General features: G+C 43.6%; 1 protein-coding gene across 6 annotated transcripts in view; it reads right to left on the reverse strand.

The window, feature by feature from the left end:
* uso1 (USO1 vesicle transport factor) overlaps positions 1 to 5,279 on the reverse strand; it is a 69,355-nt gene extending 64,076 nt beyond the window's left edge. For all 6 annotated transcript variants that reach the window (XM_041186579.1, XM_041186555.1, XM_041186572.1 and 3 more), the window contains exon 1: positions 5,142 to 5,279. In XM_041186579.1, coding sequence (XP_041042513.1) covers positions 5,142 to 5,207 — 66 coding nt within the window. In that variant the 5' untranslated portion in view covers positions 5,208 to 5,279. The remainder of the gene's footprint in view (positions 1 to 5,141) is intronic.
* Positions 5,280 to 11,590: the final 6,311 nt, after the last annotated feature.

Consider the following 11,590-nt stretch of genomic DNA (forward strand, 5'->3'; position numbering starts at 1 on the left):
TGCCAACCCGTGCCTCATACCTCGTAGTTCCCTTTATTTAGATTCAGGTACCTATTTTTGGATTCACCTTCTTCATTCTCCATCTTAATGAACAATCCTATCATTTTATGGTCATCCTTCCCTAAGGGGCCCCGCACAACAACAGTTAATTAATCCTTTCTCATTGCACAATGCCCAGTCTAGGATAGCCTGCTCTCTAGCTGGTTCCTCAACGTATTGGTCTAAAAAACCAGCAGGTACACACTCCAGGAAATCCTCCTCTACAGTATTGTTGCTAGTTTGGTTTGTCCAATCTATATGTAGATTAGACTCACCCACTTTAATGCCTTGCCTTACATCTCCCTTACTGTTTGGGGGCCTATAGACAACCCCCACCAATGTTTTCTGCCCCTTGGTATTTCTTATCTCCACCCAAACAGAACCTATATAATGATTTTTCGAGCCAATATCCTTCTTCACTATTGCATTGATTTCCTCCTTTACTAACAGTGCTGCACCACCTCCTTTCCCTATTTGTCTGTCCTTCCTAAATATTGAATACCCCTGGATGTTCAGTTCCCATCCTTGGTCACTGTCAATGTCTCCGTAATTGCAACTGTATCATAACTGTTTATATCTATTGCGTTGTTAATTCATCTACTATATTGCGAATGCTCTGCGCATGAAGATACAATGCCTTTAGACTTGTCTTTTTAACTTTTGTTAGTCATCTTAGCTTTATTTTGCACTATGACCCCATTCGTTTTTCACCCGTTTTTTCTGCCTTCCACTTATGTTTCTTACTTTTCTGTCTTTCGTTTCTATCCTTGTTTCCCCCTCCTCTGTCTCCCTGCTCAGGTTCCCACCCCCCTGCCATTCTAATTTAAACCCTCCCTGACTGCACTAGCAAACACCTCCCCGCGCCCCCCACCCCGCCCCCAACCCTGAGCAGATTGGTCCCAGTCCTGCCCAGATGCAACCCATCCTGTCTGTACTGATCCCACCTTCCCCAGAACTGGTCTCAATGTACCAGGAATCTGAATCCCTCCTCTCTACACCATTTCTTCAGCCACGTATTCATCCAGTATATACTGTTACTTCTACTTTCGCTAGCACATGGCACTGGTAGTAATTCTGAGGTGACTACCTTTGAGGTCCTACTTTGAGGTCATGACATAGGACTGCTGGCATTGATCAATTTAATCTCTGCAGAATAACTCATTAGTGAACAAGTTAATTGTGAGAAAATGAGGGACAGAAGCAACCAGGAAGAAAAAGCCAAACAATAAGCAGGCACTAAAGAAAAAGGGGGCCAAGGAACAGGCTTAAAATATACACTGCAAATGTTTCCAGCCACTACCCTGGTCTCACTGTACTGATGGTCAGCCTGGATTAGGTGGTCAAGTCCCGAAGTAGAGCTTGAATTGGCTCAGAGAAAGAGTACTACCATCCGAGCCAAGCTGACCACTACTGAAAACAAGGTTTACAATTAGACTGTTGTAGACAAGAAACAGATCATTCAGCCCTTCAACTTCCATGGATAGTTAAGTGGAAATCCATCGAGGTTTGTGTTAGCTTTTTCTACGTATGACCTTATTTCTGTTTCTACTTTCACCCTGTGTATATTTTAGCTCAGGTATTCTCTGTCAAAAAACATCTAATAAAATAAAATATATTTGCAGGAGTGCTACAGATTGGAGTTTTCCATTCATGTTTGAACTTCATTTAGACTTCAATTAGATTTCATTTAGGAATTAGGAAACGAACATCAGGTTGAGGATCCTGTTAGTGATTTGTGTGAAGAAGCCGGGAATCATAAAATTCAAGGAAACAGCCACGTCTCTAAATCAACTCCATGCACTTCTTATCTAAGTAAGTACATGGCTGTTTTCATTTTCCTGATATTAATATAAGGAATGGTAAAGCATGTCAGATCTTGCCACGTGTCAATTATGACATCTACCATGCTATTAGGTGAAGAAAATGATCAAGCGTTTTTCCAAAGAGATAAAAGCTAATGCACTTGAATTGCCTGTGGACCTTGCAGTTACTGACTTGATGCTAACAGAAAGCAGATCATCTGCCTGCCCGCTCAGTCAGAAAATGAGACATAGCAATATAAGGATGATGAAAATGCAGATGGAGCAAATCTTCATTTTTCAAATTCTACTTCTGGCAATTTATTTAAATCACCATCCAGCCAGTATTTTCCTGACAGAGGACAGGAACAGTCCTCTTCACCAATTAAGTGCTGTAGGAAGCAAATCGTATGAAACCATGGCAAATTAAACAATCTCTGCCCATTCAGAAGTTTTAGGTTATGCACAAACAGCACAATGCTGTCATTTGATCAGCTAAACAGGAGAAAGATCAATCACACCTAAACTTTAGCCTCTTTCATTGTGCTGACTGTCCAGCTATGGATTTCTAGCTTTTTCCATTTTTACTTCAAGGTTCAACGTATGGTCATCTGAGATTAGTTGTTTTTAATTCCTCCACAGAAAAAGGTTTGTCTCATCTGATAACTCAAGGCCAACTCAACATCGGGGTAGTTAGAAAGAGTATTTCTATTATGGCTGTTTGTAGGAATTCAGAAAATGTTGGGTGGTGTTGCTTCGAGCAATTACAAGGCCACAGTATTTTGTGCAATGTAATGCGGAACCAAGAGATCACCAGTTTACGGTAACAGTTAAAGTGACATTGCGTTTAATTGCACAGATTGAAACGGTATTTCTGGACTCAAATTGTGCAAATAATGCATGTACAGTGAAAATATGCCACCTTGCTTACCAAATGTTCCTTTCACCAAAATAAATAGTTAACTTTGCCTCTAAAAAGTGGTAAGATTGCCTCCAAGATCTTAAAGGCTGAAAGGTACTCAAGAGGAGTAATGGCAGCAGTGAAAATTTTGGGTAGGTTTCTGGGGTGTGGCAGTAGTGCAGACCCCATACTTCCATAGTGTTAGGTCTGGTAGAATGAAAGCGGCGAGTGCTAAAGCCTGCTAGTACTGTAGTCAGGGTATTAACATTCTGAGCGATGTTAAAGAGTCAATGTAGCTAGAGAAGGAATTTACTGGGGTCTGAAAGTTATTCAGGGAGGGTTGAGAATGTCAAGAATGTGGGTCAATGATATTCACATCTTAAAAGACAGCATCGGGAAAAGGGATCTAAGGGAGGAAGAGCCAACTGAGGGAGAAGGTTCAATATGGGAATGGGATTCGTCCTAACAGGAGATCCGACACGAGAAAATAATAACAGAATGTCAGATCGAAGAGATCAGTTAAATTAAGACGCCTAATAAGGGAGGGAGACAGGAGAATAGGTAGAAGCCATGAGCACTGATGAGCATAGACAAAGAGCAGCAATAGAGGTCTCGAACAATTGACGAGCTAAGAGACTGAATATCAGTCATGGAGAAAGAAAAAATATATTAAAAAATATTTCAAACAGAGATGGATAGAAGAGTAAAGTTACAGGAATTTAATTCCATTTCATCCAAAACTGAGCTTCCAGTTCCGCAATCACGAAAGAATACTCATACCTCCATCACCTCACACATCCCTGCATCTGGCTCAGCTCACCTGCCCTGTTTAGCTTCTCATTCAAAAGACAGTGCAGCCCTCCCTCAGTACCCACACTCCGACAGTGCAGCACTCCCTCAGTACCACCCCCCGACAGTCCAGCCCTCCCTCAGTGCTGACCCTCCAACAGTGCAGTGCTCCCTCAGTACCGACCCTCTGATAATGCAGCGCTCCCTCAGTACCCACCCTCTGACAGTGCAGAGCTCCCTCAGTACCCACCCTCTGACAGTGCAGCACTCCCTCAGTACCCACCCTCTGACAGTGCAGAGCTTCCTCAGTACCCACCCTCTGACAGTGCAGAGCTCCCTCAGTACCCACCCTCTGACAGTGCAGAGCTCCCTCAGTACCCACCCTCTGACAGCGCGGCGCTCCCTCAGTACCCACCCTCTGACAGCGCGGCGCTCCCTCAGTACCCACCCTCTGACAGCGCGGCACTCCCTCAGTACCCACCCTCTGACAGCGCGGCACTCCCTCAGTACCCACCCTCTGACAGCGCGGCACTCCCTCAGTACCGACCCTCTGACAGTGCAGCACTCCCTCAGTACTGACCCTCTGACAGTGCAGCACTCCCTCAGTACTGACCCTCTGACAGTGCAGCACTCCCTCAGCAGTGACCCTCTAACAGTGCAGCACTCCCTCAGCACTGACCCTCTAACAGTGCAGCACTCCCTCAGTACTGACCCTCTGACAGTGCAGCACTCCCTCAGTACTGACCCTCTGACAGTGCAGCACTCCCTCAGCAGTGACCCTCTGACAGTGCAGCACTCCCTCAGTACTGATCCTCTAACAGTGCAGCACTCCCTCAGCACTGACCCTCTAACAGTGCAGCACTCCCTCAGTACTGACCCTCTAACAGTGCAGCACTCCCTCAGTACTGACCCTCTAACAGTGCAGCACTCCCTCAGTACTGACCCTCTGACAGTGCAGCACTCCCTCAGTACTGACCCTCTGACAGTGCAGCACTCCCTCAGTACTGACCCTCTGACAGTGCAGCACTCCCTCAGTACTGACCCTCTGACAGTGCAGCACTCCCTCAGTACTGACCCTCTGACAGTGCAGCACTCCCTCAGTACTGACCCTCTGACAGTGCAGCACTCCCTCAGTACTGACCCTCTGACAGTGCAGCACTCCCTCAGTACTGACCCTCTGACAGTGCAGCACTCCCTCAGTACTGACCCTCTGACAGTGCAGCACTCCCTCAGTACTGACCCTCTGACAGTGCATCACTCCCTCAGTACTGACCCTCTGACAGTGCAGCACTCCCTCAGTACTGACCCTCTGACAGTGCAGCACTCCCTCCGTACTGACCCTCTGACAGTGCGGCTCTCCCTCTGTAGTACAGTATAGATGTTGTGTTCTATTCTCTGGAGCAGAATTTGAACTCACAACCCGCTGATTCCGGGACAGTCTGTCACCCGCGGGTCGAGCCCGGCTTCGCTAAACTCTCTCCCTCAGCGGCCTCCCCAACAAATCCAGGCCGAGGCGTGGGGCCTAGGCCCCGAGTGAATCAGCCAGGGGCTGTGCGGCGGAGCCCCGGGTGGGTGGGTGTGTGATTGGGTGAGGATTTCTCGCTGATACTCACGGTCTCGGCGCCGCTGGGCTGGGGTCCGGCGCTCTGGCCGCCCATCACCCCGCGGAGGAAGTTCATGTTCGCCCAACGGTCACCACCCGAGCCCAGCGCCGGCTCCCGGCACCCGCGCCTGCGCAGGCGGGAGCCGGGGGTGCCGGTTACCGGTCGCCGCGCCTGCGCACAGGCGGGAATGGCGTGCCGGCGCCGCGAAGACCCGTCACTGCGACTGCGCGGCGACGTGGCAGCACACGTAGCCGCTCAGCAGCCGCGTCACATGCTTAAAGGGACAGTGCGGCTTCAGTTAAAGGGGCAGCGTTAATGCAGCATTAAGATAAAAGCAAAATACAGCGAATGCTGGAAATCTGAAATAAAAATCCAAAATGCTCAGAAGAGTCATACAGACTTGAAACTTTAACTCTGTTTCTCTCTTCAGAGATGCTGCCAGACCTGCTGAGATTTTCCAGCATTTTCTGTTTTGATTATTAATGCAGCATTTCTCCATTAAAGGGGAAGTGTTAATGCAAAACTGCTTCAGCTGCAAAAAGGACTGTTAATGCAGTAAAAAACAGAAGCTGCTGCAAAAACTCAGCAGGTCTGACAGCATCTGTGGAGATAGAAACAGAGTTAAGTACTTTGAGTCCTTATGACTTCTTCAGAGCTGTGCTGCTTTACTTGAAGGGTCAGTGCTAGTACTGTGCTGTTTTCAATGAAAAGAACAGAGTCAGTGTAATTAAAGGGACAGCAGTGATCACCCATAGACTGGTTTTCATTACGGGGCAGTATTAGCACTGTGCTACTTTCATTAAAAGCGAAGCGATAGTGGACTACTTATTTACTAAAGAGGCAGTGTGAGTGCTGTACTGTTTCAATTAATGGGCAATTTTAGCCCAGCATTGCTTCAGTTAAAAGGGCAGTGTTAATGCAGTGCTGCTTCTTTTCAGATAGCAGTAGTCGTGCTGGACAGCTTCATTTAAATAAACAATTTTATTGCAATGCTACTTCAGTAAAGGACAACAGAGCTGATATCATGTAATACAATACTCTCTCCAACCACTATGCAGCAAATTCATTCGGAAAGATGTCTCCTGCCATCTCCACCAATGCTCCACCCTAGTCTCCATGCAAATGTACATACATAAACATAACAGAAAGCATGCGTGTGCCTTATAATGGCCTTTTAAAAATTGAGAAAATTAGAATTCACATCACTCTCACAACAGTTCTGCTCCATTTGGTTTCAGGTGTTTAACTTAACATGAATTTTGCTTGTAAAAGTGTTGTGATCCTCTCCCTATCTACACCCCCATAAATAATTTTCTATCATAAATTCATTGTTTCCAATGAAAGGCAATTTGATATAAACATACATTATTCTGATAGGAATTCTATATATGTCTTGATCCAAGAGGAATTGCAGAAATTATATGAAACAATTTTTTGTAATTAAATATTTTTCCTCAGTTAGTGTTTATTTTAAAATCTATATAATGTTTCATATTTCTATTAGAGTTGTTTTTAAAATAAATATTGACATCCAACACAACAAGTAGAATCTGACTGAGTGTTCGCCACTGATTTCATGTATCATTCCCTCTCCTCAGGCATGTCCCCCCCGGCCCCCCCAACCCCCCTCCTTATTTAAACGGTGTCCAATATCACCCACTAAAAGCCCACCCTCAATCTCTCTGTCCTTGTTCATTAGCAGCCTCCCTTTCCTCTACAATTTTCTCCTTGGAGAAATTACAAAACCAAAATACTGTCAATGCTGGAAATCTGACATTAGAACAGAAACTGCTAGAAATACTCAGTTGGTCAGGCAGCATCTGTGGAGAGAAAGACAAACTGAGTTAACATTTCAGGCCAGTGACTTTAATCAGAACCGAATATATTTTTCTTTTCCCACCTACTTTTAAACTTATTTCGATCTATTGTTTTATCTCCACCTTTTAGCCCATTTCGATCCCTTCTCCCCACTAGGGCCATCTGCCACTTGTTTGTCCTGCTTGCTATCCTTAATGTCCTCATTAGCACATTCCTTAGATAATATCACCACTTCCTTAGATAATGTCAACACCCCTTTGTCCTTTTGTCTATGACATCTTTGGCAATCTCTTCTTTGCCTCCACCTATCACTAGCCCTCTATCCAGCTCTACCTGTCCCACTCCCCTCTACCAGCTTATATTTCACCTCATTTCTCTATTTCCTTAGTTCTGATGAAGTCATACGGACTCAAAACGTCAATTGTGTTCCTCTCTGCAGATGCTGTCAGACCTGTTGAGTTTTTCCTGCCAGTTTTGTTTTTGTTTCAGAAATTAATGTTGCTGTTGTTAACAATTATGGATGTGCTTTCTTCACAAAAGATGACAAAATTAGGCCTAATGAAGCAGCCATCCTCTTGGGGATAAACACTGTGCTTGTAACAAATACAATACAAATCAATGTCTGTGGAAGTGATGTGGAATATCATTAAAAAAAGAAAGGCTTACATCTATCTAGCAGTTTTCACAACCACTGAGCTTCTCTAAGTGCATTAGAGCCAATGAAGTACTTTTTGAAGTGTAGTCACTGTTGTAATGCAGGAAACACAGTAGCTGATTTGCGCTGAGCAAATTCCCACAATCAGCAATAATGACTAGATAATGTTTTTTTTGTGATATTGATTGAGTGATATGTGGCCAGGACCCCCGGGATAACTCTCCTGCTCTTCTTTGAAATAGTGCTGCAGGATCTTTTACATCCACCTGAGCAGGCAAATAGGACATTGGTTTAACGTCTCACTCAAAAGGTAGCTCCTCCAACAGTGCAAAGGTCCCTCAGGACTGCACTGGAGTATCATGATTTTTGTGCTTAAGTCCTGGAGTGGGACTTGAACTAAGAACTTTGTGATGCACAGGTGAGGGTGCTACCAACTGAGTCACAGGTAACACAAATTAAAAGTGGCCATGACTCTGTGCTCTATGGGCAACAGAGCCTTCAGCAACAGAAATAAATATCAAGACAACAATCAGAAAATGTGGCTGTTTTTCGCAGTACGGAGTAAACCTGAGAAAAAAGTGAAGAAAACATCAAAGACAGACTCGGTAAAATCAAGATCTTAGCACTGGAGGAAGAAAGCTGCTATTGTTCGCAATAAGAGGTATCGGACACACACCATAGGGAATATTTAACATATCATCACTGCATGAAGTGCTATATCCAGAAAATTTCAGTGTTTATCTGACACAAAGGAGTTAAAACTAAAATAAAATCAACCTTAGCTACTTGCAGAATGATATACTTCAGTCACCGTTACAATGTGAAAGTGTACCTATGATTTTCCAACAGCTAAGAATGCTACAAAGATGTAAAACGTGCAGGGGGACAGTGATATACATTTTCCTTTTGAGTAATTCCTGAATATTACAGTACGTAGAATATACAGCACAGAAAAAGACCATTTGGCCCAACTAGCCTGTACTAATCTTTATACTTTGCATGAGTCTCCTGTCATTCCAAGTGACTCATCCCAGCCATTCAGCCTATCTTTCTCTCATGTACTCATCTACTTTCCTTTTGGAAAGCATCTATTTGTCTCAGCCACTTCCTGTGGTAGCGCCACACTCGAACCATTCTCATAGAGGAATATGAATTCGTTTCCACAGAAGTGAAATGCCCAAGGGACTCAGCGGAGCAATTAAACCTGAGAAAGTGTCTCTGATAGGCTGAAGTTGTAACAGGGGTGAACAGTGATATATCGTGCTAATACATTTCCCAATGGCAAGAATGTTTTATTGTTCATCTAAAAGCCTGAGCAAATTAAATTTTATTCTTTCCAAGACATGTAAGGGACATGAGAAAATTGGTATGTTGATACCAACATGTTGGATCCAAGACAATGTACTCTAGCCAAGAAGCTGTTAAAAAACTGATAAATGTTGAAATATTATATTTTAATCTAATCATAGTCCTAAATGAGTATCATGACTATTTCTAAAAGTGGTTACTATAATCTAGTCACAAGTTCTTCTCTCGACTGCTGCCCAGTAGTATTGGCTGACAGGGAGCACATATATCAGGCATGGTATTAACACACTGCATTTAATCCTTCTATACACATTATAATCTTGTAGTACATGATGTATATAATATATACACACAATTGTTGAAATGAGAGTAATATCTTGCCTCACACGATCATATATATATATTTTATATATATTGTACAAGGCTTTTCCTATGTAGTTTTAGATTGGCCTATGTACTATCCACACAAAATTGAACACAGTTAGATAGAATGAGATACCTTTTGAATAAAATGATTTAATCTCTAGATAAAAACAAAAAACTGCGGATGCTGGAAATCCAAAACAAAAACAGAATTACCTTGGAAAACTCAGCAGGTCTGGCAGCATCGGCGGAGAAGAAAAGAGTGGACATTTCGAGTCCTCATGACCCTTCCACAGAACTGAGCGCCCTATTCGCTCAGTTCTGTTGAAGGGTCATGAGGACTCGAAACATCAACTCTTTTTTTCTCCGCCGATGCTGCCAGACCTGCTGAGTTTTTCCAGGTAATTCTGATTTAAACTCTACATTGGTGAAGTGAGACCAGACATAAATCACTCAAGATAGAGACTTATAGGATTTGAGTGAGAGATAGATGCTCACTCCCCATGGAGCTTTAGATAGCCCTTGCTTACAAACTAATTGTAAAGACAATGACTTCACTTTTGAGATGCCAAGGCAAGTGTTATGATTTGTGTTCATTGCCAATACTTTTCATTGTACTTAACATGAAAACTGACTTCCAAAAACAAGCTCAAAACCTGACTTTGGGCAAAGTATCAAGGAGAGTGGGCTTCTGGGAGAACAATGAAGCTTTTTACCATTGGGGACATGAAAGTCATATGCGATATCACTGTGCACTCCTGTTACAAACTCAGGTCTGACATAAACATTCTTCCAGTGGCATTAATCGCTCCACTGAACAGTCTGAAAGCACGAGAACATAAGAAATAGGAGCAGGAATAGGTCATTTGGTCCCTTGAATCTACTCCACCATTTAATAAGATCATTGCTTATCTTCAATCCAACTCCACTTTCCCACACTATACCCATATCCCTCAATTCCCTTAGTACCCAAAAGTCTATTAGTCTCTGTCTTGAAGATACTCAACAACTGAGCATGGGTTGGAGAATTCCAAATATTTACAATGCTTTGAGTGAACAAATTTCTCTTAATCTCAGTCCTAACTGGCTGACCCCTTATCCTAGTTTGGTAAAAAATAAACGATACAACCCTCCAATTTGATGGGTCAACAGGCTTAACTTTAACAGGACAATTCCCTTGAACCTTGTCCTACATCTTCAGACAAAACTCTCTCTCTGTTGATGTTTGTCACCCAGAGTGGAAGCAAAAAATTCTAGCGTAAAACAAGAGGTATTTAAGATGCTTGATGAGGAGATTCTAGGTATTTATGGAACCATAAGCCAAATCGGCCAAAATTATTCATTATGACCACCATTTATTCTTGTAATGGGATCACAATGACCCTCTCCCAATGGTCTCTGATCCCAGCACTGCCCCAATGTTCCCAGAGCTTCCTAACATCAGTGTTCCTGGAAGTTCCTCTCATTACTCCTGCATATTTTGACCCACCCAAAATTCTTGGAAGTCACTCAAAAATTGATCCTGAGCACCGAACCCTATAGTGCTGTGTGCTCAGGCACCAGGACAGTCCCACTATCCCTTATATGGATTTAGATGACAGTACAAAAGCTACTAAATTAATGGCATACAAGCACCTGGTGCCAGCCATGGTCCAGTGGATAGAACTTTTACCTTTGAGTCAGAAGGTTGTGAATTGAAGTCCCAATCCAGGACTTTTGCACTAAAATTCAGGCTGACAATCCCAGTTGTAGTGCTGAGGGGGTACTACACTGTTGGAGGGGCTGTCTTCCAGATGAGCTGTTAAACTGTGGCCCTGTCTGCCATTTCAGGTAGACGTAAAAGATTCCATAACACAATTTTGAAGAGGGGTTTTCCCCACTGTCCTGTTCAATGCTGTGGGGATTGTTTAGCTGGGTTGGCTAGACAGTTAAGAGTATGATGTAGAATGATACCAATAGTGTGGGTTCAATCCCTGTACTGGCCGTGGTAGTTTGTGGAGGACCTGCCTCCTCACCATCCACAATGCTTGATGTGAAATGATGTCCCTTATGCCATATAACCACTTGCCTCTCTGTGGTGAGACGACACCTGGAGTATTGTGTACAGTTTTGGTCTCCTCACCTAAGGAAGGATATACTTGCCGCAGAGGGAATGCAATGAAGTTTTGTCACCCGAATCAGACTGATTCCTGGGATGGTGGATCATCCTATATGGAGAGATTGAGGAGACTGGGCCTACATTCCCTAGACTTTAGAAGAATGAGAGGTAATCTCACTGAAACATACGAAATTCTTACAGGGCTCGACAGGGTAG

Source organism: Carcharodon carcharias, chromosome 1, assembly GCF_017639515.1.
Source record: "Carcharodon carcharias isolate sCarCar2 chromosome 1, sCarCar2.pri, whole genome shotgun sequence".
In the NCBI taxonomy this organism is placed as follows: domain Eukaryota; kingdom Metazoa; phylum Chordata; class Chondrichthyes; order Lamniformes; family Lamnidae; genus Carcharodon; species Carcharodon carcharias.